The following is a 15,835-nucleotide window of genomic DNA, read 5'->3' on the forward strand; positions in this document are numbered from 1 at the left end:
CTTTAAAGCGGGGAAGCAGGATTTCTCAGGCATAATGAGCCTTATTCAGAAAAGGAGAACAAGGTCTCACTTTATCCTGCCTCTTGGGCATCTCTGCTTCTGTAGATGAAGGTGATAGATACCTAGTGATCTTCTCCCGGCCTTTGATGTCTTTTTCCAGGCAATCAGCGCCCAGCAGAACGGTATCATATTTTCCGCTCCATTCTCTATTCCATATTGAAACTCTATTTGATCTGCAAGCGGAAAAGAAAATTTTATATTTCATTTGCATTAGGATTTAAACTTCTGCCTCTGTATGAACCTCCTAGAGCAGTTTTCTGCTCTTCACATAAGGGGCCAGTTGACAGTATGGTAACTAAACTGCGCAGCTCTGTGTGTGCAGTGTCACACTCGAGCTCTGAGGGCGCAGCTTTTCAAGATCCTGGGAGACAGTCGGGGTTTCAGGGAGCTTGACTCTCTTCCAACAAAGGTGTTTTGAGTGAACCTAAAGGCAGTGAGTCATTGGCACAAGGTGGTGATTACAAAACGTGAACACGGTTCTGGGAAAATAATAACTTGTGCCAGCCTCTGAGCTGATCAACGAACTGAAAAGCCAACCTCCCCCTCTTGTGAGGTTGTCTCCTTCTGAATCACGCTTCAACCGGTTGGATCCAACAGAAAATGCAGAAAGTTGGACTCTGGAAGTCCACACCTGAAGACACGCTGCATTAAGAGAAGACACGCTGCATTCAGAGAAGACACGCTGCATTCAGAGGCTTGCGGTGTTCAGCATCTGAATTTTAATTCAAGCATCCTGGGACTTTCTGCACTAACTGATGTATAACCAAGCATTCCATCCACACCCAGCCCAGAAGTTATAGCTATTAACCTAATTAAGCCGCTAGCGCATGATTATATCTTGCATAACACCACGACTGATGGACCACTGTTGGTCAGAACAAAAGCTGCAGACGGTCACGAAAAGTTTCAATGCAAGCAAGTGCTAACAGAGCAAAAGAGCGTCAGGAGGAGCGATGCGAGCGGCTTCTGCAGGGCTTGTGCCCCCTCGCAGGGGTCCCGGCAGCCCCGCAGCCCCCCCGCCACGGCGGGACACTGCTGCCTCCGGAGCCGCCCGGCGCCTCGGCGGGCTGGGCGCTTTCGGTCGGGATGTTTTTAAGAAGAATGAGAAAGGAGCTTAAGCCTGGGGGGGGGGAGTCACAGGAAATAACACAAATATTTGTATAGAAATAGTAGGCTCTTGGCTGTCGTTGGGATCTGGAAATTATTAAAGGGTGAAGACAAACATCTGCCATCAATTAGCAAAGAGGAGGAACAACAAAAACTCCACTGTGTCGCTTGAAATCTACGCGCTGGTGCGCTTTGCCTCTGTCATTTGTGAACGCTGGTGTGTTTGCATCTGCCGAAGCCTTACGAAACCTTGGCTTCGGTGAGCAAAAAGGACTGCGAGCATGGAGCTCTTCTGGGAGACTCAGATAGGATTTAAGGATCTTTGGGTCTGAGGCCCTCAGTCTGCACGTAATTAGCTGGCTGCTAAGTTGTGTCACAGGGTGCAAAGGGCAAACCGGGCTTTCTGGTATCAGCAGTACCGCCCTGGCATTCCGAGCGGAGGGAAGGAAAAGCGCTTACTCCTCCTGCGGATGGGGATGCTCCTTCTTTATTGCTTTACATCAAGGTACCTGCTGCAAACCTTGCTGCTGCTGCCTAAAAGCCTGCCTTCCAGATCCTGGAGGCGTTCAGCCAGGGCAGTAAGAAGCCCTCACAGCATCTTATAAAAGTCCAGGGATGGTACGGGTTTGGGGGCTGTGAACCCGGTGTTCTGCACCCCAGCACGGAGAGAGCAGGGTGGCTCGGGTCGCTGCCCATGGGATGAGCACGTGGGTCTCGGAGGCAGAGCGAAAGCGCATCTTCCCTCACCCGTTTGCCTCGCCGTCGGCGCCTGCAGCGGTGCCGCGGTACGGCCGGCGCCGGCGGCTGCCCGGGGCGCAGCCCGGCGGGGATGCCGCGGCGAGGGAGCGGGTTATTTTGCAGAACGGTGTTCCCAGATTGGAGACCAGTTTGGCCTCAGCTGTTGGGCGTGTGATCGGTCGCTCTTGTGTGAAGAAATACTTGTTGAAGGGACAAGCAACAACAGAGAAGCGATACTCAAGCAGACAAATCAAGGCAGTGGTGTGAAATGCTGGAGGCTGCAGGTGGCCGGTGTGGATAACAGAGCGGTCACCTCCGGGCCCGGGAGCGCGGCCTTTGCAGCACGGGCACCGTTCGCAGCTGGGCTTTTCCTCACCGAGCCGGAGGCTCCTTTGGTGTGCGGGGTCTGATCGGTAATATGCTCTGGGGAAAGGCACCTCAGGAGGGGGCAGGTTTCACACTGCTCTTTTCGACGCAGAGTGTCCGGAGGGGAAGTTCGGGGCGGGCTGCCGCAGTCCTGCTCCTGCCGGGGAGCGCCCTGCGACCGGACCACGGGGCAGTGCCTCTGCCTGCCAGGCTGGACGGGACACGACTGCGGCCAAGGTGAGGAGGCAACAGCAGCAAATGCGCCGAGGTAGGCGTATAGCTGTGACTTTTCTTTTGCTAAAATTTAGTTTTAAAAACATCTAGTGCAATTAGAATCATCTGCATGGAAAATTAGAAAAAACGCGGCTTTTGATGGTAAGTCTTAACCAATAGCCTCAGCTAGCTCCGCTCGGTTCTTGAAGCTGAGTGAAGTACAAGTAAACATACGCCATAAAAAAGATGAAGATATTTTCAGTTGTTGCGGTCCTTACCATAGGAATGTAGGAAAGGAGCCTTTCTTTACTGATGTGTATTTTTAATTGCCTTCACCACGTTACTTTTTAAGTGCTGGAAAACTAGAGAATCCTAAATTAAAAACTTTTACACGATTATACAGTATTACAGCAGCTGGAAGATATTAGTCGTATATAGATGTCCTGCTCCTAATAGTTTGACTGAGCAATAAAACCACACATGCACAGTGCTTACCATACATTTTGAACTGACTTTTTTCCAGGCCCTGGAGCAGCTTAGGAGCAGTTAAACAAGGATTCTTGCCCAGTTTTATCAGTCCTTAGCCTTTTGCTTCTCCTTTGCAACTAAAAGCAGATCTGGGAATGCTGACTAACGTGCTGCCTAGTAGTGTGACGGCAGCTGCAAAGACCCTTTGCCAGCAACACCATTTCCTAGCAAGGAGCCCTTGTAGCTCCCCACAAGTAGATGCGAATCCAAAATTGACATGAAAGTACTGGAGTGAGATCAGAATAGCACTTAGAAGGGCTCACACGCTGTTTATAAAACAAAGCAAGCAATGTTGTCCTTGCTCGTGGCCACATATTGCCAAACAAAAGTCCGTGTTTTGCACGAAGCACGAACATGAGCGAGAAAGGGGACCCATTGCCGTGCACCAGAAAATAGACGTTGCCCTCTTACGCCTCGGCTGTGATCCCGATGCTTGTGTGTCCTCTCTCTCTGCCCGCGCTCCAGCTTGCCCTGACGGTCGCTGGGGTCAGGGCTGCCAGGAGATATGTCCTGAGTGTGCGAACAACGCCAGCTGCGATCCCGCCACCGGAGCCTGCCTGTGTCCGCCCGGCTATACCGGCCACCGCTGCCAGGACGGTGAGTGCTGCCTGCCGTTGGGTCCCTCACGCCTGAATGGCTCTCTCCAGCTGGAATGAGGGTACTTTAGGCTGACGTGGAGTGCCTGCTCTCGCGAGCGGAGCATCCAGCTATCGACCGGGCACCGCCGCACTCATCAGAGCGGGCTTAGCACCGCGCACGCCTCCGCTGCCTCACACTTTGGGGCACGGGCTGGGTTCTTCCCTTGAAGTCCCTCTAGTCCTATCTTCGCAGCGGTAACTTGTGCATCAGCAGGAAGGGAGGTAAAACCCTAAGCCCCTCGTCCCGTTCAGCCCAGAGCTGAGCACCCACGCTCGGCTGAGGACTGCCAGTGCTCGTGGCAGTTCTGCAGAAGCCCGCTGCGGTGCCCGCCGGGTCTGTCAGGAGGGAAGCCCTTGCTGCGGGCTTACAGCAGCCGTTTGCAGTTAGCACGTCTCTGCATTGGCAGTGTGTCCGCCTGGCTGGTTTGGCCCGGACTGCCAGCTGAGCTGCAGCTGCGGGAACGACGGACACTGCCACCCTGGGACGGGGACGTGCAGCTGCGCACCTGGCTGGACGGGGACAACTGTCAGAGAGGTATTGTACCCGCTGCTTATTAGCCATCACGCCTAGAAGGCACTGACCTGTGCAAAGCTGCTCTGTGATTTGCTTCATTGTCAGCTTCGTCTCTGCCGGAAAAATCTCTCTCTGAAATCCTTTAGGTTTCTCCGCTCTGTCCTGCCAGTGCCGCCAGGTGCCGCTTGCCTTTCCGTAGCGGGCTTGAATGAATTCATTTCAAATTTGCTCTTGAATGAATTTCAGAATGCATTCACGTCAAATAGGTGCTAATGTAGCACGCACTCTCACGGTCCCACTGGGCTCTCTGAGGACCTACGGCCGTGTTTGTCCTTCTGCCCGAGCCAGCAGTTGTAATAACACCCCGAGGAGAAGGCAGCGCTGTGCCCACACCTTTGCTCACCGGAGAAGCTGAGCAAGTGGAGCCCAGGCCATTAAGGGTCCGTTCCCTCCTGTGTTGCAGCCTGCGATGCAGGTCGCTGGGGCCCCGACTGTGCTCACACCTGCAACTGCAGCAACAGCGACGGGAGCTGCAGCGCGGAGACGGGGCAGTGCATCTGCGACGCTGGCTACGTGGGCGGCCGCTGCGAAAAGAGTGAGTGCTGCCAGCGAGCTGCCCTGCTCGCCTTCAGGCCGAGCCGAACGATACAGATGCGTTTTCCAGGGGAAAGGCATCGGACAGGCGGGCCAGGAGGCTTCTGCCTTCTCCCTGTAAAGGGAGCGGGGGAAGCCGCGGTGCAGATTTCTCTGGCCGTGCTTCTTGGTTCAGTCACAGGAATTCAGTCCCCGTGCCCTGTCTGTGATGTTGCCGGTCCTGTCCTGTCCTGAGGGTGGTTGGGTGACATGGGTACACATCTCCAAGGGGTAGGGTAGAGCCCACTGGTCGTTACAAAAAAGCAGCTGCCAGATACCGTTATTTCCATTCAGAGCCTGAGCTCCCACCTTAGCGTAGCTTCCCGGGGACACCAGGAAAGGACAGGCTCCTCAGTCGCGTTTGCTTGTGCTTGCTAGAGTGCCCGGAAGGATGGTTTGGGCTGAGCTGTCGGCACCGGTGTCAGTGTGACAACGGGGCTGCCTGTGACCACGTCAGCGGGGCCTGTACTTGCAGCCCGGGCTGGCGAGGAACCTTCTGTGAGCACGGTAAGTTCCTTCGCCGGGGGGCCCAGCGCTGTCAGCGGCTCCCCCGGACCACGGTCTCCTTGCCAGCGGGGTCGGCACTCCTCGACTGACTTTTTGCTATTCTGTTACGGCAAAGAGAGTCCCTCGGGATGGTGATGGGGAAAACCACATGTCCACGAGCTGCTAAGTCTCTGGTTTTAATTCTGAAGGGAAAAGGTCTAGGGCAAAAAAAAAAGGCTAACAAAATGTAAACAAGGAGTAAATGCACTCGGTCGCCCGTGTGTGTACACGCGTTGCACGCAGGGTCTTGGAGCAGCCTCTCCAAGGGGTCCCAGGGTGCAGGGGTCTGGCTGCCCTGCCACCCTGCTCGGTCTCTTGGTGGTCAGAAGCCTAATGCCATTGCTCTTCTGATCCACCACAGCTTTGTCCTGTACCTTGAACATCCATAATGGACAGGCATCCAATATTCTGCTGCTCTGCCAGGGGGAGAGCCATTTACAGGTGGCTGTCACACTGGTGCAGCATTATATCGGCCAAAAAGGCCGCCAAGAGGCATCTCTTCTCTGCTGGGAGACTTCCAGCTCTCTGTATAGGCATTTTGTGGGGATTTCTCGTTTGTTTTCCGCAGCCTGTCCTGATGGATTTTACGGACTGGAGTGCCAGCAAGCCTGCGACTGCCTGAACGGCGCCCGCTGTGACCATGCAACGGGCGAGTGCCGCTGCGGCCCCGGCTGGGACGGCCCCCGCTGCGGCCAGCGTAGGTGTCGCTGCAGCCTGGCACCCACCCTCTGCAGCCGGGGGTGGGATGGAGCGAGGCAGGAGCAGCCCTCGGCGAGGCACGCCGGAGCCCTCGCCGTCTCTGGCGCTGCTAGGGTGTAGAGCCCGGAGGTTTAGGTGTCTGTTCCCCACGTGTGATTTTTCTCTGCGTGGGAGTTAACTCCGTGTGGGAGAGAAGTATTTGGTTTCGGAGGGGTCTGGGGGGCCCTGGCTGAGCACGTCGTTGTTGAATGCAGCGAGGGCTTGGGCGTCTGGCAAAACAGTTCCCTAATAGGTAAAATGGTGTTGAAGAGAACAACACTGTCCGTGTTTGGATGTCAGCCACCCGGAGAACACAGCTGTTAGTTCCCCATAGCGCCATCAAACCCAACTTACACAGCTGTCCAAAGCAGCCGCGCACCAGCGTTGGTTCCTCTCCCAGACAAGTGCATTCGGGATGGTTAGTAGGAGTCTGCCTGATGTGGTTCATACCTGCTGCCTAACAGTTATGCCTGCTTCTGCTCCCACGAAGCGTGCCAGGAGAACAGGTACGGTGAGAACTGCAGCCAGACATGCAACTGTTTCAATAACGCTACCTGCAACCACGTCAGCGGCCGATGTCTCTGTGCAGCCGGGTGGACGGGACCCACGTGCCAGCAAGGTAACAACACACCTTACGGTTGCTTCCTAACCCAGACTGTCTGCTTCCTCTGCCAGCGTGCATTCAAAATGCCGTTTCTCAGGGTGGGTCGGAGTTTTCAGTGGAGTAGCAACTACAAAAAGGTGAGGCAGTACGACAGCAAGGCCAGATTGCAACTAAGATCGTAATTAGCTGGGCAGCGCTTCCTGATTCATTCACAAAGAGAGAAGCCAAGAGGTTGCCTTCTCCAAGAGCACCAGGAATTGCGCTGGCTTGCAGTTTCGTAGCAGCACATAGAGTAACGGCTTGACCGCCCACCGCACCGAGCATTCAGACACCAAGTCAGCGATGCCCTTAGGCACAGCTCAGTGAAACAGTGCGCACGAGAAGAATTATTCCTGTGCCTAAATGGCGTTTTTTCTCTGCCGAGCACTGGCGCTATCTGGGTCTAGGAGAGGAGGATGTTCTGCAGCTCAGGACCGAAGACGTTGGCTACCAACTGAGCGTCTCTCCTGGCTGCTGAACTCACCCAACCCTTTTTCTTTTGTGTCTTTGCCGCCACCAAAGCTAAGAAAGCTCTGAAGAGATCAGGCACCAGGTCCCGTGTGTCATCACTGCCTCTTACCTGAGCAGGTTAAAATACCAGATGTCTTCACGCGGGCAGCTAAGCAGCCTCAGGGCGGCGTCGGCTCCTCTCCCTGCCTCTCATTGCAAGCAATAATGGCTTTGTTTTATATCGGGCCGTCCACCTATCGCTCTTGCAGGCTACCAGAGGCGTGGTGTTTGCCTTCGGAGCTGTTTTCTGACTGGGATGTTTGCCCTGGTTTTTCCACAGCGTGCCCGGTGGGTTTCTACGGGAGGAGCTGCCGCCAGCGCTGCCTCTGCCAAAACGGTGGCACGTGTGACCCCGCCACAGGGCTCTGTGCTTGCCCCGAGGGCTGGACGGGGCTGGCCTGTGAGCTGGGTGAGTAACGGTGCGTCGGCAGCGCTGAGAAACGGGCTCTGGCCCAAACTTGTCCCGTTTCGGACTCGTTTTGCTCTGAAGGCTGGGGGCGGTGTGCACGGCGCGGGTGGCGCGCGTTCACGGTCCTTCCCCGCGCGCGTTCGGGGACGGGGGGTGTCAGGGCGGTGTTTCACCCTGTGCCTCCCCACAGAGTGCGCGCAGGGACAGCACGGGGCAGACTGCCGGCAGCGCTGCGAGTGCCGTCACGGGGGGCTCTGCCACCGCCAGAAGGGCCACTGCGTCTGCCAGCCTGGGTGGACGGGCGAGAAGTGCGAGAGCCGTAAGTGGGGCGCGGGGGTCCTAACCGTGGGTACCGTGATTCTGGCTGTGGGCCCTGGTTTTGCCTGCCGCTGTGCTTTCTGCTTTCCCTACGGCGATGGTGTACACAGGGGCCGCGGCAGCCTGCGACGGTGCCAGTGGGAGAGGGCTGGGGTCCCCGAAGGCACAGGCCCGCAGGCATCAGTGCAAAGCCGCAGGCTCCAAGCAGGGATGCAACGCAGGGCTGCAATCCCCCCCCGCCCCAGTACCTGCACGGTGAAACCAAAATGCCAAGTGAAGATCTTCCTCTGTCCCGTTTCTTTTAAGAGCAACAAAAGATCAGCTCCTTTCCATTCTTTCATCTACGCTTCCCCGTATTATACTGGCCCTAAATGCCTGGCTTCAGTCCTAAGCCCCGGCAAATAATTACATCCATCATTCGGCAGGCTCCTGTGTTCACCTTATCTTTAAATGTAACAGATACCCCAGCAATCCCTTTACTATGAGGAAGTGTTGAAAAGGCTATTGGCCTTACTAAGAGCAGCAGCAGGGACTTCATCGAGTAGCAGCACACCAAGAAGAGATCCACAAGCTTCTTCCCTTGCGGGGGTCATGACACCTCAGCCTGGCATATGCCTCATATTACAGTGTAAAAGGCATGTCTTAGTCCAACGCTGTTACTTGTCAGCGGAAGTCTGGCATAAGGGAGCTGCCCACTGCAGCTACGTTTGCCATCGGCCACATCAAAGTGCTCTCAGCTTTCCTGCTTGGGAACGTTTGCGTTTACAGAGGCTGTAAACAGTTCGGCCGGCAGCCGAGACTCGGCCACAGAGTTGAACCTGCAGCTCACCTCGCCGGCCGAGGGCGAGCAGCCGGATTCTGACACATCCTCAGGCACGCCGTCCCCTCCCAGCGTTGCGTCATGTGCTGCCAAAACCCCACACCTAGAGCCCCCCGGCAGCAAGGTCCCCCGTCACGAGGCAGCGTTAAGCTGCCGGCGTGGAGATTACGAAGGACGGGTGTTGGGAGGTTTTGGCTTCCCGGTGCCCCTGTGGTTCTGGCCATTGAGCCCCGGGGGCTTTGCCTGCCTCACCCTGCCCGCAGTTGCTTGCACTGAGCTCACCCGCAGGTTCGCTTTTGTAGTTTCTTTCAATACAAATTAATGAAAAACCCCACCCGCAAATGCAGAAATTATATGATTTTTAAAAAAATAGGCTAGAGTCCTCTCCTCGGCTTCCCACAGAGCTGTATTTCCAGCTGCGTGTGTGTGCAAGTATCTGCCCAGCTGTGCACAGCGCGGCCACACTCTCACCACAGCTGCATGTACAAACTTGGCCCTTGCGGGGACGAGCAACCTGTTTGGACAGTTGTACAGGGACTCACTGATTTTTTTGCATTCATTCATGAGGCAGAAGTGGAAATTAGGTTCAGAGATTTTGCGCCTGCAGTGCTAACTTCTGCATAATTCTGGTACTGCACGCATTTTGTTTGGCAGCTGCTTTAGAAACCAGGTGCTTCTGTGACAAGAGAAGAAGCAGCAAAACTAAACGATTGCTGCCGTGATTAAAATATACCGTGCTGGCACCCAACGCTCAGTAAACAGTGCCAGGAATAACACTTCCAAAAACCTGTGGCACAGTTAAAGTTTCACACTACATTAGGCGACCGCCAGCGATGCACTTCACGCTCGTGTACCCTGAGCAGATTTGACCGGTGATGCTGCTGAGACGCTCGTGCTCCCGCGCGCAGGGAGCAGTGGGCATGCGTTCAGGCCTGGGCCGTGCAGCCATTTCCCACGCCGTACGTGCCATGAGAGGGACTGCAGTCCCCGCGCTGGCAGGCTGGTGCTGCCCATCACCACCGAGCCAAAGGCAAGAGGGGCCATTACCGCCGGCCACACCGCTTGCCGGGGTGATAATACCTTCACGGGCTGGCAGAGGCCACCGGTCCTGTCACAGCACCGCTCTGGCGTGGCAGGAATGAAAGGGACAGAAACAAAGTGAAGCGTGTGCCTACAGAAACGGCAGTGAAAAAAGACCCGCGTCACCTTTTTTGCGTAACTTGTCGTCTCTCCCCTGTTTGCATCTCTGAAGCTTGTCCAGAGGGGCTGTTCGGGGCACGCTGCGAAGAGCGCTGCGACTGTGGGGACAACGTGTCGTGCCATCACGTTACTGGCGCTTGCAATTGCCCCCGTGGCTGGAGGGGCCGGCGCTGTGAGAAAGGTGAGAGAGCGTCCCTCCGGCAGCACGGCGTCCAGAGGCCGCTGGGCACGTCCCTGGCTCGGGGGAAACCGAGGCTCCTTCCAAAGCCTGGCAAGGAGAGAAACTGCGTTTTTAATGAGAGTTACGAGTTGTGGCAAAACGTTTTGAGGAGCTGACAGCCTGCCCTGAAAGAGGTTTTGCTGCAAAACAGGCTGGTACAGCAGGGGCCTGGCTCAGCGCCGCAGGTGGGAGCCGGGCGCTGAGGGCAGGAGCTGGCCCTTGGGCTCTAATGCCTTTCAGGCATTAACAATAACTTGCGGGCCAGTCAGGAGACTTACATCTCCTTGCTTGTTTTCCCACAGCCTGCCTGCCGGGTTCGTTCGGGAAGAACTGTGCCGGCCGCTGCGCCTGTCCCCTGGGAGTGCCGTGCGATCACATCACCGGCCAGTGCGGCTGCCCGCCGGGCTTTACCGGCTCTGGATGTGAAAAATGTACGAAGAAGGGAACGATCCTCGTACAGTTCTGCTGACAGGCTCTGGGAGCGTGACGGGTCAAGCAACTGCTACATAAAATAGAGGGGAAAAAAAAGAAAAACAAGGAAAAAAAAAACCCAACAGCCAGCTGTGCCAAGGAGCGACTCACATTTTGGCAGCTGGGTGCATGCCCGCAGAATGCTAGCAAAGCACAGGGAGCCAAGTGGGAAATCAGAGCTGTGTATTTATCCAGAGGATTAGCAATAAATCAGTATTAAAATGAGCTCCTGTGGGTATGAGCAAGTCTGGAAGAGACAGAGGCATGTGAGCACATTCCTTACCCAGAGGACAGGGGTGTATTTGCAATGTCTGTGTGTGTGGCGATGGAAGCTTGCGGGAATATGAGGGTAGGTAGGGCTAGCATTGCAAAAGGCGTCTAATGCCTTTAAGTACTCAGTTTTCTTTTCAATCCAAGTCTTTCCTGGAGTCAACGAACCATTTGCGTGCGGCTCCCTTTGCTTTTTGGGTGGCAGAGAACTTTCACTGTCGTAAAAGGCTTCCTAAATCCTGGCTTCAAATAAAAAGGGAAAAAAAGTCTTGCGCAGAGAGGTGGGATAGCTCCCGCTAAGTGAATCTGAGTCGCCTTGGTGCCCTCTCTCCTGACAGCCTGCCTGCCAGGGACCTTCGGTGAGGGCTGCGCTCAGATCTGCCAGTGTGCCGGAGCCACCCAGGAGTGCCACCCGGTCACCGGGGCGTGCGTCTGTGCCCCCGGCTTCCACGGTCCCACCTGCCAGCTGGGTGAGTCTGCGCTCCGTTCCCCTTCTCCTTCGCGGACCTTTGCAGGTCGCTGCCCAAGGCTGCCATGAAAGCACGGTGCCGGTGCCGGGAGCGCCGGCGGTGCCGGTGCAGAGCCGTCGCCCCCGGCGCGGGGGACGGCGCTGGGCTGACCGCCGGAGAAGCCTCAGCTCGGGGAGCAGCCAGCTCGCTGGAGTGGCTTCAAAGCGCAGGTTCTCATGGGTCGTCTTTCCTGGTTTCTTGCCATGGTGGCCTTTCTCCTCATCGGTGTGGCTGAGCTCTGTTTTGTTCCGTTCTTAACCGTGGCCCAGCTCTTGCAGCTTGGGAGCTGAGTCTGCCCAGGCAAGTGTTTTCTTGCTGCCTTGTCCAAGCCTGGCCGGTACACAGAGAGGCTCTGACCTCTGCGGTGTCTCTCAGTGACTAATTTGCAAGTTGGAGTTCATGTAAACAAAACATCGTTCTCATCTGCGCTCAGGCTGGGGTTTTTGCCATTTTCCTTTTGAATTGTGGGATATTTACTAGCGATATCATCAGCAGAGAGGTTCTGAACAGTCCGAAGCTCCTTGGCATTGTTGCTTGTTTGCCGTGAGATTACTTAAAAGCGCTTTCTGGGATTTTCTTTGGCTCCTGCAGAACAGCCGGCGCCTCGGAGCAGCTCTCGTGGTCCTGCGCTTCAGCGTGCACTGCCGGGGGGGCAGAGGCACCTGAGCCGGGCTTGCAGGAGCTGGGGTTGCCTGTGACGTATGGGTCACTTCTGACACGATCGGCTCATGGAAGGGATGGCCGTGGGTGAGCTGCACGCCCTTGGCACGTTACTGTAGCTGGTTGACTCCTAAGTGCCGTGGAGCAGCCCTGTGCCACAAAGCGGATCAGAAGCCCATCGCCTGCGCCAGCCTGGCACAAACCCGCTTCCAGCAGAGCTGTCGGCTTCCTCTCTGACGAAATGGCTGCATGAACCCACGTGGTGCATTTTTCCAGGCTGTTCGGACCTCGTTCTCGTCTTTTTAGGCACCGAGGCCATTGTTTCTTTTTTTTTCCGCAGAGTGCTCCCCTGGGTGGTACGGCCAGAACTGCGAAAGGCCATGCAAGTGCAAGAACGGGGGCCTGTGTGACATTACCACAGGGATGTGCCACTGCCCGGCTGGCTACATCGGCGCTGACTGCAGCATCGGTGAGTGCCCGGGTCGGCCGGAGGGGAGGTGGTGAGCTCGCAGGAGTTTCCTCAGCAGGAGGTGAATGGTGGTGGGGGCAAATCCTGCACGCAGCCGGCTTGCTGACCCTGCGGGAGACGAGGAGCGTTCCAGCGACTGACTCCTGCATTGGCCCATCAGCAGAAAAAGAGCTCCTTGCCCCACTTTATAGCCTGCGCTGTCAGCAGTGCCCTCCCCGCTTCAGTACGGAGGCTGGCGGACGTAGTGGCAGCCGTACTGTGGGAATGCAGCTGCAGCTGATCTCGTTTGCTGTCTGTCTGAACCACGGAAACATTTGCTTGCTCCGTTTGTTTTACGCCAAAATGATTTCTCCGCTATGAAAGGCCTGACACACCAGCCTTTGCATCATGCCATCGCTGTATTGCTGTCTCTCTGCTAAAAATGCCTCGCTCCTCCAGCAGAAGGAAAGCTAAGAGCTCTTCTCCTGGTCGCCAGCCACCCTGCGCACTAGCGACAGGGCTGCAGGCTCCTCCGGCCTCCCCGTCGCTTTGTTCACGTGCCATCGCGCAGACTTTCCTCTCCAGCCTTCAAACGTAGCCAGCTGTGCTTTGGCGTGACCAAGGCGGCTCAAGGTTTTCCTCCCGCCAGGGTGTCCTGCTGGTCGCTACGGCAAGGACTGTGCACGGGTGTGCTCCTGCGGGGAAGGCGCTACCTGTCACCCCGTCACCGGAGACTGTGTTTGCCCGCCAGGAAGAGCTGGTCCCGCCTGCGAGCAAGGTAAATATTAGCTGCGGGGTCATGCATCAGTCACAAGCAGGCATTTCAGGCAGCGGGCTGGAAAAGGTCCTGAGCGGGAACCGATTCCCGTGCCCCGAGTCCTCTGCCCGTGCTCGGGTGCTCCTGCCCGAATCGTGCCGCGGTCCGCGTGCCCACTGCCGCCTCCTCTTGTCCCGCAGGCTGTGAGAAGCACCGGTACGGGGTGGGCTGCCAGCAGACCTGCTCCTGCCGCAATGGGGGGCTGTGTGACGCAGCTGACGGCTCCTGTTTGTGTGCGCTCGGGTGGACGGGGAAATCCTGCGAATTAGGTAAACCTGACTTGGATGCATTGCCCCGCGCTGGCCCAGTAACCGTGGAGCTCGCTCAGTGCTGTTTCATACTGGCTCCAGTTTCTGTTACCCCACCTGTGCCTGTTCTGCCTTACCACGTCACGGCCCTCTAAGAGTGCGGGAGCGGGGCCGGGGCCGGCTTCCTGCCGCTGAGCCGCTCTGCCGCCACGTCTTCCCTGCAGAATGCCCGCCGGGAAGGTACGGTGCCGACTGCCAGCTCCGCTGTGCCTGCCTGCACAACGCCACCTGCGACCCGGGGACGGGAGCCTGCCGCTGCTCCGCGGGCCGCTACGGGCCCCTGTGCGAACACAGTGAGTTGTGGCAGCGGAAAAACCTTCGGCTTTGCAAGGGGGGGGGGGTTTCTAAAGCTCATCCAGAGAGCAGGAGCACAGGACAAAGGTGCGACCCGCTGCAGTCGCACACGTGGCGGTGTGCACCGATGGGCTCTTCTTTCTTTCTGGTGGTCACAGCGAACCCTTCCCAGGTAGCAGAAGTAGTCGCAGAGAAGGTAATTTCTATTCTCTGCGCGAGCCCAGTGGATACCGAGGTGCGCAGCTCAGCGTCGGGTAGCCGAGCAAACGCTTCGGAGCTGAAACGCTGTGCTCTGCAACCCAGACTCGCTGCAGGAAGCTGGTAGCCCTGCCCCGGGGCCACTGAGAACAACCGCATGCATTTGGGCCCTTCTCAGAGAGAAAGGCTCGCTGCTTCTCTCTGCTGGGCTGACGGAGGCTTTGCTGCAGAGGCCATCTACAGCTGAGCCCGACTTCAACCCACCCGTGCTTTAATGAGCTCTCCGCCCGGCTCCATCCCAGGTTGTCCCCCGGGTTTCCATGGAGCTGGCTGCCGGGAGCGCTGCGACTGCGAGCACGGAGCGGGCTGTGACCCAGCCACCGGTCGCTGTCAGTGTCCCGCTGGGCTCCGCGGCGAGCGCTGTCAGACAGGTACCCCGTCCTCCTCCGGCTCCCCTAGAAACAGGCGGCATCCCGAGGTGCGGTCTCGTAGCGCGTGTGCCGTATCTCCCCTCTCAAAACAGGCTGCAAGGAAGGAACGTACGGCGAGGGATGCCAGCAGCTCTGCGACTGCGTCGGCGACGCGCCCTGCGACCCAGCCACGGGGCGCTGCCTGTGTCCCCCGGGGAAAACTGGCCCCAAGTGCGGTTCAGGTGAGTTGAGCCACAGCGTGGGAAGGTCAGAAAGGGGACCGTGCAAGAGGGGCGTTGACAGCAGGCTAGAAGCCCAGTCCTAAAATGGATGCAAATCCCCTCTTGTTGGAGCTGAATTCTCACGGAAGGGGGCTTTCTTTTTTGTGTGTGTCCCCTCAAAGAGTTAGAGAAGTAACTCAGAAGCAGGCCGAGCCTGCAGCAGCCTAAGCGCCTCTCTGCCCCCTCACCAGACTGCCGGCCGACCGAGTACGGCCCGGACTGCAGCCTGGCCTGCCAGTGTGCGCCCAGCAGCTCCTACTGTAACGCTCAGAACGGCCAGTGCCTCTGTCTGAACGGGTACATGGGACCGACGTGTCGGGAAGGTAACGTATAGGCGCGGTGCCACAGTGAGTACCACTGGATGCGCACGGTGGGGGGACCCTAAGGCAAAAGCAACTGCCGCGGAGGGATGCTGCGGTACCCATGCTCGGGCTGTGGCTCCTGCCCTGGTCGGTTGGTTTTGGTAGCGGTACTATCAACTCAAACCAGTTACGCAGTGTAGCACCTGCCTCTTCCCGAGGCATGGTATGATTTGTTCACCGTCACCCCAGCCACGAGGGAGGTTTTATGAAAACGCAGGCTCCATGCTAACAGTGCTGTGAAAATAAAGCTGTCTAGTAGCCTAACCCCAAATGTGCCAGTGATAAAGCCAGGTCACAAAGCCCACTCTTTTCTGGGCACACCGGAGCAAAACGATGCCGTGCACCGACCACGGTGGAAAAAGCACACCCCTTATTTCTGCCCGAGCCACGACTGAACCTGCTGGCTCAGAGCGACTCCCCCGTGGGTGCTGCGCAGCGTTGCTGCGGGGATGGGTGGCAGGACGGTCTGACTCGCTTTGCAGGTGGCGCGCCTCGTCTGCCGTCGGCCGAGCACCCCTCCTTGGTCCCAGGTCAGTAGCAGACCCCCGACACGTGGCCTGTTGCACACACCGGCTGCAGGCAGCGACCTAAAAACGCGGCTCCAAC

The 15,835-nt window shown here is 57.1% G+C and overlaps 1 protein-coding gene across 1 annotated transcript in view; it reads left to right on the plus strand.

The window, feature by feature from the left end:
- The window catches only part of MEGF6 (multiple EGF like domains 6), a 107,579-nt gene that overhangs the window by 90,120 nt on the left and 1,624 nt on the right, over positions 1-15,835 (plus strand). The window contains 21 exon segments of the mRNA XM_050909388.1: positions 2,384-2,413; positions 2,416-2,508; positions 3,478-3,609; positions 4,058-4,168; positions 4,171-4,185; positions 4,628-4,759; positions 5,176-5,304; positions 5,912-6,040; positions 6,572-6,700; positions 7,515-7,643; positions 7,834-7,962; positions 10,504-10,632; positions 11,281-11,412; positions 12,452-12,580; positions 13,209-13,337; positions 13,517-13,645; positions 13,849-13,977; positions 14,479-14,607; positions 14,700-14,828; positions 15,059-15,190; positions 15,712-15,759. Of these exon segments, the coding sequence (XP_050765345.1) occupies positions 2,384-2,413; positions 2,416-2,508; positions 3,478-3,609; positions 4,058-4,168; positions 4,171-4,185; positions 4,628-4,759; positions 5,176-5,304; positions 5,912-6,040; positions 6,572-6,700; positions 7,515-7,643; positions 7,834-7,962; positions 10,504-10,632; positions 11,281-11,412; positions 12,452-12,580; positions 13,209-13,337; positions 13,517-13,645; positions 13,849-13,977; positions 14,479-14,607; positions 14,700-14,828; positions 15,059-15,190; positions 15,712-15,759 (2,373 nt within the window).

This window comes from Gymnogyps californianus, chromosome 21 (assembly GCF_018139145.2).
Source record: "Gymnogyps californianus isolate 813 chromosome 21, ASM1813914v2, whole genome shotgun sequence".
NCBI classification, from domain to species: domain Eukaryota; kingdom Metazoa; phylum Chordata; class Aves; order Accipitriformes; family Cathartidae; genus Gymnogyps; species Gymnogyps californianus.